At 37.1% G+C, this 13,378-nt stretch overlaps 1 protein-coding gene across 1 annotated transcript in view; it reads right to left on the bottom strand.

Annotated features, from left to right (window-relative positions):
* TRPA1 (transient receptor potential cation channel subfamily A member 1) overlaps positions 1 to 9,272 on the bottom strand; it is a 53,158-nt gene extending 43,886 nt beyond the window's left edge. The window contains exons 1-3 of the mRNA XM_087706945.1: positions 9,156 to 9,272; positions 5,229 to 5,391; positions 3,064 to 3,226 (exon numbers count right to left, since the gene is read on the bottom strand). Coding sequence (XP_087563071.1) covers positions 3,064 to 3,226; positions 5,229 to 5,391; positions 9,156 to 9,193 — 364 coding nt within the window. The 5' untranslated portion in view covers positions 9,194 to 9,272. The remainder of the gene's footprint in view (positions 1 to 3,063; positions 3,227 to 5,228; positions 5,392 to 9,155) is intronic.
* Between the last annotated feature and the right edge of the window lie 4,106 nt (positions 9,273 to 13,378).

Genomic DNA, 13,378 nt, shown 5'->3' with positions numbered 1-13,378 from the left:
CTGGTCACAGCAGGGAGGTGACACGCAGCTGGATCCAGACAATAGTTAACACCTCTCTCTGGGAGGGGTCTTTCCCGCTCCTTCTAAAGGATGCTGTGGTGAGACCCCTCCTGAAGAAGCCGTCTCTGGACGCAGCCATCTTGAGTAACTATCGTCCAGTCTCCAACCTCCCCTTCATTGGGAAGGTTGTTGAGAAAGTGGTGGCCTTTCAACTCCGACGGTCCTTGGATGAAACCAATTATCTGGACTCCTTTCAGTCTGGTTTCAGGCCTAGTTACAGCATGGAAACTGCTTTGGTCGCGCTGATCGATGATCTCTGGTGAGCCAGGGATAGGGGCTGCTCCTCTATCCTTGTGCTTCTTGACCTCTCAGCGGCCTTCGATACCATCGACCATGGTATCCTCCTGCGATGGTTGTGAGAGGTGGTGGTGGGAGGCACCATTCTTCGGTGGTTCTCCTCCTACCTCTCGGGCAGGTTGCAGTCGGTGTTGGTCGGAGGTCAGAGATCAACCCCCAGGCCCCTCAATTATGGGGTGCCACAGGACTCAGTGCTGTCCCCCCCTCCTATTCAAAATCTACATGAAGCCACTGGGTGAGATCATGCAACGACATGGGATCAAGTACCACCAGTATGCGGATGATACGCAGCTGTATCTGTCCACCCTGTGCCAACTCAGTGAAGCGGTGGAAGTGATGTGCCAGTGCTTGGAAGCTGTTAGGGTCTGGATGCGTACGAACAAGCTGGCACTCAATCCCAACAAGACTGAGTGGCTATTGATGCTCCCTCCCAAGGATGGTCCAGCTATTCCATCTCTTAGTCTGGGGGGTGAAATTATATGCCCCTCAGAGAGGGTCCGCAATTTGGGAGTCCTCCTGGATCCACAGCTGATGCTAGAACATCATTTGTCAGCTGTGACCAGGGGGGCCTTTGCCCAGGTTCGCCTTGTGCACCAATTGCGACCCTATCTGGACCAGGAGGCCCTTTGGATAGTCACCCACGCCCTCGTGACCTCAAGACTCGACTACTGTAATGAACTCTACATGGTGCTGCCCTTGAAGAGTATTCGGAGACTCCAGCTTGTCCAGAATGCAGCCGCACGAGCGATCGTGGGTGCACCTCAGTACACCCACATTACACCTATCCTCCGCGAGCTGCACTGGCTGCCTATTGGTCTCTGGACACGCTTCAAGGTGCTAGTCGTTACTTTTAAAGCCCTTCGTGGTATCAGACCTGGGTACTTGAGAGACCGCCTCCTGACGATTACCTCCCAAAGACCTATCAGATCCCACAGATTAGGCCTCCTCCGAATTCCATCTGCCAGCTGGTGTTGACTGGCAACTCCTCGGGGGAGGGCCTTCTCTGTGGCTGCTCCGGCCCTCTGGAATGATTTCCCTGTTGAGATCCGGACCCTTACCACCCTTCCGGCTTTCTGCAAAGCTACTAAGACCTGGCTGTTCCGGCAGGCCTGGGGCAGTTAAATCTTTCAGCCCCAGCCGAGGTTACGACTGTTGTGTGTTTTAAAACCGTTTGTCTTTTTATTTTTATTTTGTACCCCCCTTCCCCTTTCTGATTGTTAGCCGCCCTGAGTCTCTCGGGAATAGGGCGGCATACAAACTGAATAAAATCTTAATCTTAAATCTTAATATTTTCCCGAAAATAAGACAGGGTCTTATTTTCTTTTTACTCCCGAAATAAGCACGTGGCCTTATTTTGAGGGAGGTCTTATTATTTTTGAGGTGCAGTAGGAGGCAACAACATGGCTGTTGTTGTGTTGTAATATTTTTGAGGAGGGATTACTTTTGGGGGGATGGATTATTTTATCATATGCGCTCAAAAGCCCAATTGGGCTTATTATCTAGGGAGGTCTTATTTTTGGAGAAACAGGGTATTTATGAATAATTCAGAAATTGTGAATAGAAATTGTGAATTTCTAATGTTCTATCAAGAAGTTATTGCTACCGTATGTCACATCAAACGAGCTATACTCTGTGAAGTGCTTCACAGATGTCAACTATTTTTCTCTTCTTGTTTGCTTCTTTTGCAAAACTGCATATATCACATACATTAAATTCCATACACTCCTCCATTCTTTTAAGAAAATGTTATCTGTGTCCTACAATCCCTCTCGGCCTCCAGTATCATAAGCCCAGTAGATAATCAGGATCTAAAAAGCACTTCCCAAGTGCTGCAAAATATGCAGACATTTAAAACGGAAGGGAAGACCTCCAAAATATGCTAACAACTGGAATTTTACTAAACACATGGCTTTGCTTATAGATACAATTTACCCAGTTCCTTAAATTTGGAGCAATAGCAAAAGCAATGGCTAAAAGTACCTTAATGAAGAAACACTGCACCATCTCTAACAATAACATATACAAAGAATGATGATTACTCAACAGATTGGTCTGTTTGGACTTGTTGATTTCCAGACCCTGTCAGATAGAAACTTCAGAAGATTGAAATAACTCGTATAGTTTTCCCTATTGTTATCTAAGCTTCTGTTCTCTTCTTAATATATTTTTCACAACTGGAAAGTTTTACATGGATCAAACTAAGATTGGTGCAAATCACTGTTTCCTATTTCAGTAGTAGCCATCTCTTTGTGTGCATATGCAAACTCATATTTATTTGAAAAGTTTTGTGATTAAAGAAACTAATTAAAAGAAAGTTGCTTCATCTGAACATGGAAAGGTATGCACCAACCATCCTTCTCTTGCATATGTTTCTGATAACTTTAGAATATCTGCAAGTTAAGAATGCTTGGAGAAAAATATATCTGTCTGTGTTCAGAAGAAACAACTTTCTTCTAATTAGTTTCTTTTATCACAAAACATTTCAAATAAATATGAGTCTGCAGATGCACATAGAGATACATGCACAAATGGCCATTTTTAGAGTGCAGCAGAATGATATGGCCCCAACAGTGTGTTATTAATGATTATTATGTTTTATTAGGTCACAGCAGTCAGCATGATATATGACAAACAATAATTTACTCTTCACTGTCCTTCTGAGTTACTGAATTTGCATTCAGCCTTAACCATAACTGATTTTGGCACCTTCAAATGAAGAATCATCCATGATCATTTGCATTAACTCAAGTTGACCCTTTCCGGCAGCATGATGCAATGGTGTAGCATTCAGCTGATCCAGTTTTTTAAGTCCTTCACGATTCTTCTTAATGAAACTTCGAAGTCTGCAAGTATTTCCATCTGAGATCACCTAATTGAGATTTAAGCAATTTTAGTCTGGTACCACAGAAATTCCAAATTATATTAATGTTTTTAAGTAGCTCTTTATTATGCAATATGTTGACAGTGAATTATTAAATATTCATCCATCACTACAAAGGTTCATCGACTATACTTATAGCAGAACTGCAGTTATTTAACATGACCTTTGATCTAATTACTACAGTTTATTTTATTTAGGTCTAAAAGGATCCTGGGAACATGATAATAATTCTGCTGAGTTAGGTCTAGCCCGCCTAGATAGCGCCTCCCTCAGAAAGTATTAAATTTCTATGCTGAAGCATATTTGATGGAATATTAAGTAATACAACAATTGGATTGCAGAAAAAGCTATATTTTAGCATAAGGTAATAGGACATTAAAGTGTATTATATTAAGAAAACAAAAATTCCAACTGTTATAAATGGCAAAAATATGTCAATGAAGTTCGTTTTAGATTACATTTTGAAAAAAAATCAGCTTTTTATGGTCCGACTGTATATCCAAATTATAATCCACTCTTCTAACAATGTTATATATGTGGTTGAAATCTCAATATAAAATGTGGAATACAGACACATCTATTTATCTATTACAAACATTTAGGATGATTATCAGAATTCTCTAGAATATTTTAATAATCAATTTACTGTTGAGTATAGTAAATTATTTAATTTACTATTAATATTTAATGTTAATACTATTCTCCAGAACGACTTGGTACAAAAATTAAATACACTTAGTTTGTCAACAATTAAAATTCAACAATGGAACACTAAAAATACTGGAAGCACAATGAAAGGTTAGAATGTTGGCTTTAAGGCTACTCCATGTTTTGAATAAAAATGATATACAGTAGAAAATTTCAGCCAAAAAATTATTTTAATTTAAAGCAAAGGTTTCACAGATTTTTAATGAATAGCACTAGTTTTCAAAACACACTAAGTAAATATAATTTTTATTTGCTAATTGTTTAATTCCCAGCCTCGGTGTTTCATTAATGTACAGCACATCACTGAGTCATCATCCAACATTTATTTAAATGTTAATAAACTGCCCCCAGAGATCCGGACCCTACCCACTCTCATGGCCTTCCGAAAGGCTATTAAGACCTGGCTATTCCGGCAGGCCCTGGGCTGTTGAACTCATGACTGAGTTCCAGCCCCGATTGACTGGGTGTATGTTGTGGTCTTTTTTAATCTATGTTTCTGTATTTTTAACTTTTCTATTTTTTAAATGTATTGTTGTAAGCCGCCCGAAGTCCTTCGGGATTGGGCGGCCTATAAATTTATTAAACATCAACATCAACACCAACATTTGCCAGTTTCGAAGTGTTAAGTTAGATTCAGTAGATGCTGCCTTTTCTGCAACCAACCATTTGTAGATTTTCCAGCTCAGTGAAACTTTCACTGCCTTTATTAAGCCATTACTTTTGGCATGGCTTTAGATGAAAGATCTCAACATCAGTCCCCAAAACAGAAAACTGATCTTGGAAGCCTGAAATCTGCTTTCTCATACCTAACACAGAATCCCAGTTTCTGGCACCCAGTTAGATAATTAAATCCAACATCCTTCATCTACCTGTGTAATGACAGGATGGTCCAACTAGAGTTTTCCAGATGAGCTGGGTCTCAGTCCCCAATTCCCTACAAAACTGGGAAACGGATTTTTTTAAAAAATAAATCAAAAACTGAAGAAGCCGGTTGTAAAGTGGACGGGAGCGATGTGGACGAAATAGTATATAGCTAAATAACCCTTCGATTTTCTCCATGATCCTATGGATTGGTTGGGAGTCCGGTGCAGGACGGGATTCTCGCTTGCTCTCGCTTTTTCACCTCCTCTGCTCCTGACTTTTTCCATTCCCCGGCGCAGTCAGCATCCCTGCCCCTAGTACTCTCTTTGTCGTGCTCCGAATAAGCCACTCAGGATTTCCCTCTCGTGTCCCACCGATTCCCAGAGGCAGCTACAGTGGGTATTGCGCGCAGGCACCTTACCTTAAAGACATCCTGCGAGGCCACTGAACAAGTGTCGGCTTCGCACACCACCCCTTCGTAAGAAGAAGGGTGCCGCTGCTTCTGGTCGCGGCTCTGAAACCACTTCAGGATCGAGCTCTTCATGGCTAGCGTGCTCCTGGCTGGAGGGACTTCAAGAGGCAACCTGAGCACCAGGACGTGAAAAGAAGCAAGTTGTGGAAACACCCTATGCGCGTCTCCCGAAGTGAACCCCTCCCTCCGACGGCTCGCTTGGCGCGACACGCCCACGGGGGGCGGAAGGACGCCGCAAAGAGCGGACGGCGCGTGGGAGAAAGTTGGTTTCTTCTCTAGGTGGCGGGCGTCTGTGGGACCGTGAAGAAAGTAAGGTTGGAACAGTGGCCAAGCGAACAGCGTTTGGCAAGCATTTCCTTCTACTGAATTTACCTTCTTCAGTAGGCAAGTAGCGACCAAGCCATTAGGAAGCTAGAAGTCCTATCTAGAGCTACAACTCCCATCTCTAGAAGGAGTCTTGCCAGGGAGTTGAAATGGAGACGAACATCTTGTGAAGGGAGGAACGAGACCCCGCCAGAAGGGAAAGGGCTGCTGAAAACCTTAAATTTCAGCATTCTTCATAATTAGCTTTAATAGATGCAAATCTGAAACGGGCAGCAAAGTGTCATAAAATTATTGCTTCCTAAAGACCAGCAATGGGGAATGATAGTTTTCGATAGTTTTTAATTGGTTTCCTTTGCAACATCTATTTCTCTTCCTTTATAATCTTTCCTTCCATCTATATAACTGCTACAAACAACTGTCACAATATAAACATTAGTACCAGATTTATTATTTTAGTTTGAATGCCTTCAAGTCAGTGCTAACTTCTAACAGCTACCTGGTGAGGCACTGCAGTTTTCTTAGCTAGATTAAAGAAGTTGCGTTCTTTCTAGGGTTGAAAGAGGGTGATTGATCCAAGGTTTTGTCCCAAAGATGGGACTGGAACTTCCAGTATCCTAGTTTCTGGGTCTATAACTGCTTCATAGTACCTGAATTAGTTGATTTGTTTTTTTAATGCAGTTTTCCCCCATTTTCGTAAATTCCAGCATGTCCTGCATGGTGCTATCCAGCAAATTTGGATGGCAACAAGCTGGGGGAAAGAAGTCCAAAAGTTGACTAAAGAAGAAAAAAGTAGAGTCAAAAAGACTCATCATCCATTTATCTAGTCAAAATTCTTCGGACTTAGCTGTTTTAGGTCAAAATTATCTCCCTAAAATTTAAAAATGTAGAGACCTCTTTTTCCTTTTGTCAGAATTTGGAAATTAAAAGAAATGGGTTAAGTCTGACTTCACCCTTTCATCTTTTTGTCCTGCAGTCCAAAACTGTCAATCAACCTTGATATCATCCAGTTACTTTCATAGTCTCTTGAGAGAAACCAATGGATTCTAAGAATGTTCATTCAATGAAAAGTATAGGATTCTGTGGTTTTATCAATGAAATGCTTTCAAGGGAAGCCACACTGATTTGGACTCTTCAGTTCTTATCACTAAGGAGTCTTACAGCTGGCAGTTCTGAAAACAAAAAAAGATGGAATACAAAGAGAAATGGGTGGAACAGTTAGGATGGAACACAGTAGTCTCTGTCTTTCTATGTTAGTTTGAGATAGCATGAATATATCTGTGTATGTTCACATTTAATATAACTTTCATTTGGATAATCTATTTGTTTGTATACCACCCTTATTATTTTAGAAATAACTCAAGGTGGCGAACATACATAATATTGCAGGATCCAATCATGTAGACCAGAGGTTCAGTCTTCCGAGCTTTCAGACTCATTCTGATTAGGGAACTTTTTTCTACCAGAATGTATGCTTTGGGCTATTCTATGCGTGCCTGGTTGTGTGTGGCTTTTTAATTGATTGATTGAGATTGATTGAGATTTGGATGGCTGCCTATCAAGTCGTGGGCTGTTGTTTCTTTGTTCTGCCTAACATTAAATACCCAATACTCCTTCCTCCTTTTATTTTCCCCACCACAATAACCTGTGAGGTGCATTGGGCTGAGAGAGAGTGACTGCCCAAAGTCACTCAGTTGGCTTTCATGGCTGAGGCAGAACTGGAACTGACAGACTACTCTTTCTATCCCAGGGCCCAATCGTATTCATCTCTGTTCAGCAGTCTGTCCCACTGAATCTACTGGTGCTTACTCCAAAATAGAGAGCCAGTGTGGCCTAGACAGTGATTAAAGACCCTGAGCTAGAAACTGGGAGAATGTTCCTTTTACCCTACCTTAAGCAAAAAGCCAGCTCGGTGACTTTTGGACATCTACCCTCTTTTAGCCCTAGGAATGCAATGGCAAGCTACTTCTGAAAAAACTGTAAGAAGATTATGTGGACATGTACAGGTAATCACACAAAGTTAAGACTAAGTTGAAGACATACATGGACACAAAATTTCTAAAGTAAGAGTAATAAAAGTTATGATTTAAGATTCACTATGATAGATAGATAGATAGATAGATAGATAGATAGATAGATAGATAGATAGATAGACAGACAGACAGATAGAATATAACTGTAATTGTAGTTGCAAATAATAACCTTGCTATTATATATGTGTGTTTGTGCATATCTGCATGTGTTACTTCTGATTATTTTGTGATTTACTTCAATTGAACCCTGTCTGAACCAATAAGATCCTAGTTTCCTAGAATAACAAACATTGATATATTTGTAGACTCTTGATGAGGTTCTTTTAGACTGCAGTTTTTTAAAGCTTTGTGAGGCTGCAATTTTAAAACGTGTTAACAATTTTGGAAGGACATTTTGAAAGGAATTTATTTTTAAGGGATACTAGAGAGAATCTGAAGCTTAATGACACAACTTCATATATCTTTTTAATGTATTTACATAAGATAGTAAATCTAATAAGCAGATTAAAAAATAGAATAGTTTTCCCCAGAGTGGACTGAAAAAACTTTTATATGTGTTTGTGCAAAATGAGCTTGATAATGATAAAACAATGTACCTATTAGACTAATTTAGATCCATTGAAGATAACCTCAGATCAAACCTTTGATGAATATATGACTGTTTAATAAATGCAGTATATTGAAAAAGAAGAATTCTTTCAAAAATTAAGATTCTGACAGCACTATCTAAAGCATATTTATTTAAAACCAAATCCCAATGAATTAGTGGGAATTACTTCCAAGTAAACTATACGTAGGATTACAGCCATGAAAACCTACTTAATTAAGCTAAAATATGACACTTTAATGGAAGGAGTATTTATTATTATGTAACAGAAGGTATATATGGTCTGTTTCTACATTAAAATATTCTGATATTTGATTAAAGATTTTTCTGAAGAAAACTAGAGAAATTTATCTGAGAAGTTCTCCATCAGTAATACCTTGGAAATATTTATTTATTTACAATAGTTCCAAAGTTCTATTTATAATTTTTTTAAAGCCAAATATATAGCATTTCTTCAAGAGAAGAATGAAAGATTCGTAAAATGATGCAGAAAATTAATTATAAATTGAATAGCAGAAAATAATTTATCCTAAATAATGCTGAGTAAATTGGTAGAATAAACACAACTTGGACTTTACCAGAAAAAGGAGATTAAAAAGAGCTTTCCAAACATGGCAGGATTGTTGAGAAAATGCGAAATGAGAAATTAATATATATTCACATGAACTAAAGAGAACAATAAGGAAAACAAAGATACAAACAAGGCCAAATGATGTTAAAGAAAACATTAAGTTTAGGAATTAAAGCAGTTGACAAAAGTGATTACGTCTGTTCAGGTTTGCTTATTTTCTGAAGAGAACAATGATATCAAATGTATGTTTAAAATAAAAGGATTTTTATGTGGCAAAAAAAAAGTTTTCCTGTAAAGAAATTAAGAGTAGCTCACTAGATTATAGAAAGCAATGTGTTACTTACCTTGTGAAGTACTTTTCAAGGATACAACTCCTGGTCATTCATGACAGAACCGAATCCTGCTTTCTCTCTTGTTATCTGTTGTTCCGTTCAGATGGTTCAGAAAGTAGAGTGGTGGAGCTCTGCTTCCACTGAATGATCTCACTTTCCGGGAGAGTCATTTATGGGAGGGATACTTGACCAATGAATAAAGTGCTAAGACCTCATTTTGATTGAATCCTTGACAAGCCAACCCATTTTTATGATGAACAAGCTTTCTATAAACCTTCCAAGATAATAGAGCTTCAACTATGTTAGGGAGCCATGGAAGGTCACTTCCTGATCTTTTTGATGAACTAATTGCTTTTAATGGATAGTCTAAATAGCAGCATACAGAAATGTGGTCTGTACCATAAGATGTGTTGTGATTTTTTAAAAAGAAAAAGAAAAAAGAATATAATCAAAATGCATCTTAGTTCATCAAAATACATTACAACTTATCAGAAACTTGTTCAGCCTGAAAGTAAATAGTTTCCTTCTCTTGAATTTATGGAAATTGTGTTTAAATCCACATAAGTAGAATTAACAAGAAAAAATGAGCATGAAGCATTTTATTAATTTAGTCTCAAATAAAAACCTATATCACAGAATCTCTTTTTAAGGGACTTTTTCTAAAACACTGTAAACAATTAAAAATTTCTTCTTCCTTATTTATTTGTTGATCCTTCTTTGTTGATCCATTTTTTCCTCTGAAAGATGCCTTTGTTTACATACACACCAGGCGATTTAAAACAGAAATGGAAAACATTGCATAGTTTAGAGGATGGTAAAAGTATACTTTGAACGATAGAGTCAAATATAGCTTCCAGTTTTTTAAACATGTACAGTATATATAACAGACGTTCCAAATGGAAAAACGACCTTTACAAATACCTTACTATGTATTTTTCTGATTAATCCTGATTCATGATGATAATTAATGTACGAGTGAATGATTGATTAGGCTTAGAAACTGAATTAAATACAGAATACTTGTATTGGTTAGATTTATATCCTTGTTTGTTCAAGAGCACAAGGTTGAACACATAATGTTTCCTTATAACAATTTTTTATGTAACAAAACACCCGTGAGTTAGGTTGGACTGGTTTAGAACAAAAGATATGTCTTTTATTATTATTACTTGTTAAATTTATTTGCTGCCTACTGTCTACTTTATGCAGCTTATAGAACATAAAATAATTGGTTATTCTAACCTTTTAGAATTCTGATTGCCAATGATTATTTGTGATTTAAGACAAGACTTCCCCTCCTCCTACACATAGCTGCTTAGGACTAAATTTTGGATCATTTGCAAATATTTACCACTGAATTGAAAACTTTTCCTCTTTTCTTTTTTAAAATATTTTTATTGTATGTTTTTCTTCATTTTATATCACAATTTCAACTTTGCAACAGCGATATACTGGTTGTATCATCATTTTTTAAAATATACGTGATGTTAAGTATCCTAATTACATCCATTTTTCTCTTATTCATATAATATTCAACATAGAAAAAGAAAAAAAAATATAGGAACTTGATATATAAAAAATGGAAAAGGTTTCCATAGTTCTAAAATGTATAGAGATCTATGTTAGAACTGTGGAAACCTTTTCATTTTTTCATATACAGTAAATAAACTAGCAGTTAGTTCTCATTAAGATTTTACTTTTTTCAGAATTTGCATATTAGAAATTTGTCTGCATTGGAAGCATGCAGGTACAAGTGCAAAGGCTAATGCTAATGCTAATTATTTACTAACATTAGCTAATACCAATACTTTATTAATATTAGCTTATACTAACAACTATGTTATTGCATGTATGTGTGTGTATATATATATGTTTGTTATATGTGTTTGTTTATGTCCGTGTACACACACACATACATATATATATATATGTGTGTGTGTATGTATGTATGTATATATGTATATATATATATATGTATATATGTATGTATGTGTGTATATATAAAATTAAATAATTAGTCAACAGAATGGACTATAAATTAGTAAGTTACTAGAGAAAGGGTGAAAGACAATAGGGAGAAGGAGCAAATGCATTGAAAGCAGTGTAATTCTTGTGAAATGGTGTAGATAATAAAAACCCCAGGAAAGTAAAGGATTCTCTAGAAACAGCTGCTTTTTAAGTAGGCATGCCTGATATAAGCTAGTGTAGTCATCTCTAATGGATTTTTAACAGCCCTATAATATAAAGATAAAACTATGACTGATGTTAAACTTAAAAGCTGCAAAAGAGACTCAGAAAAATGGAAATGCTAATTTTAAAAAGTATTAAAATGAATTAGAGAAGATTTGGAGCAAGCTAAAAATAAGTAAGAGAAAAAAATATCATTTGATTTGAACAGAATGTTCAGAGTACAGCAAGACAAAAACATATAAGAAATCAATATCATTTGTTCATAGGTATTTTTAAAGGTGGGACTTGGGCTTACTTATAGGTTAGTTAGCATAAGGATTCTTTTGTTGAATAGTAGAGTAAGTATTTACTTTGGGCAGTTGGATTATTAGTGAGAGAAAAGTAAATATTAGAATGGAAGGAAGAGCTGAAGAAAATGCTAGAGAATTAGAGACTGAAAATGAGAGTTTGGTGTAGTCTAATATGGTGGAGATAACACCGACATAGAGGGTGTTTTTAGGGGGTGTTGTTGAAGATGATGTAAGGTAAAGGTAAAGGTTTCCCTCACAAATGTGCGCTAGTCGTTCCTGACTCTAGGGGGCGTTGCATCCGTGTCCCTTGAAGATGATGAGGGGCTGGTAATTAGATGAGAGAAAATAGAATAAGAAGAATGGAAAAGGATAATTCCGTTCTGCCCTTAGGGTAAGAAAAGAGTGTTTCAACTACCTTATTTGAATGTATTTCGTTGTACAAACTTTCCCCATCCATCACACATAGGCTATATATCCTCCAAAAAGGGAGAAAAGAGAGATAGAGAAAATCTTTATCATCTATTGACCAGATAAGAAAAAAAGGACATTGCAGGATTTCTAACAGCTCTCAGATGAATCACAGCTTTCCAGTGCTCTGCTTCCAACTTTTATACTCAGTGGACTGAGTATATTTGTGCTGTGCTGTTTCTCTTCATAAATGTTTGTTTGTGCTCTGTTCCCATTTTGTACATTTTCTTCATGTCTGAAGTTTCCAGTTTCTTTTTCAAGTTTATTTGTACTTGTCACGCAGTCATGATACATAGATGTTTCCACCAGCCTATGTCTTTTTTATCAGTTCTTGGTGGTACCAATTGAGAGTTTAGTCTTTATTCTTCTGCATTCATCTTCTGTTCTTCCCTTTGCTCCTCTTTTATAATTAATCAGTTAATAATTAATAGTAATTAGTAATAAAAATATACAGATAGAATAAAATAAAAATAAACTGTGAATATTATATAAGCAATGAATAAAAATGTAAACAGAATACAAGTATACATTAGGTGCCCTTGATAAATGTAAGATAATACTGTATCTGTTCAGAACTTGCTAGTGAAAGAATCCACAAACTTGGTATGTATTATGAGATGTGGCTGGACAATTCTAAGGATATCCTCATTAACCACTGGGTTTCAATATCAATACCAGCTGCATCCCAAGGTGGGGAGAATGGGTGGCTGTGATTTTTTTTATGGGTATATGGTCTCCATGGTGAAGATTAGCTTTACACAGTGAATTTCAGCCCTGACTCACAAGACACTCACCATACACAGGAACAGCTCCTTCCTTTACAGCATATGAAGTGATAATGGAAGACATTAACATTTGACCTTTGTCATAATAAGATAGCTTACCCCGTTATATAATACTGTGAATGGCCCAGCTAGATATGTTCAAGTCCTGAACTTGAATCTGTGTTTGGAAACAACAAGGATCTTTATAAGGTAAAACAAATTAATATTGCATTTTACTAAAACAAAATTGCTTGTTATCAATAGATATTAGGGTAATCTGGTAGTATCTGGTCTGGGAGGTTACTCTTGATGGGGTCATGCTGCTTCTTGAAGAAGTTTTTTTGTGCCTTGTGGAGGGAACGTATTTCTTGGAGTTGTGGCTTCTTCTTAAACCAGGGAAGCCTACTCTCAGCATTGAATAATGCATCAGTTATGACCATAGCTATTTAAGATTACCTACTTCTAGTCCAAATTAGCAACCAGTAACCTATTCCAGTTTTTCCACCACATTGGCCAAATGATT

The sequence above is a fragment of the Thamnophis sirtalis genome, unplaced genomic scaffold, assembly GCF_051295495.1.
Source record: "Thamnophis sirtalis isolate CommonGarterSnake01/CBP01778 unplaced genomic scaffold, rThaSir2_p1.2 scaffold_2, whole genome shotgun sequence".
NCBI lineage: Eukaryota > Metazoa > Chordata > Lepidosauria > Squamata > Natricidae > Thamnophis > Thamnophis sirtalis.
This window is presented reverse-complemented; position numbering and strand designations above follow the sequence as displayed.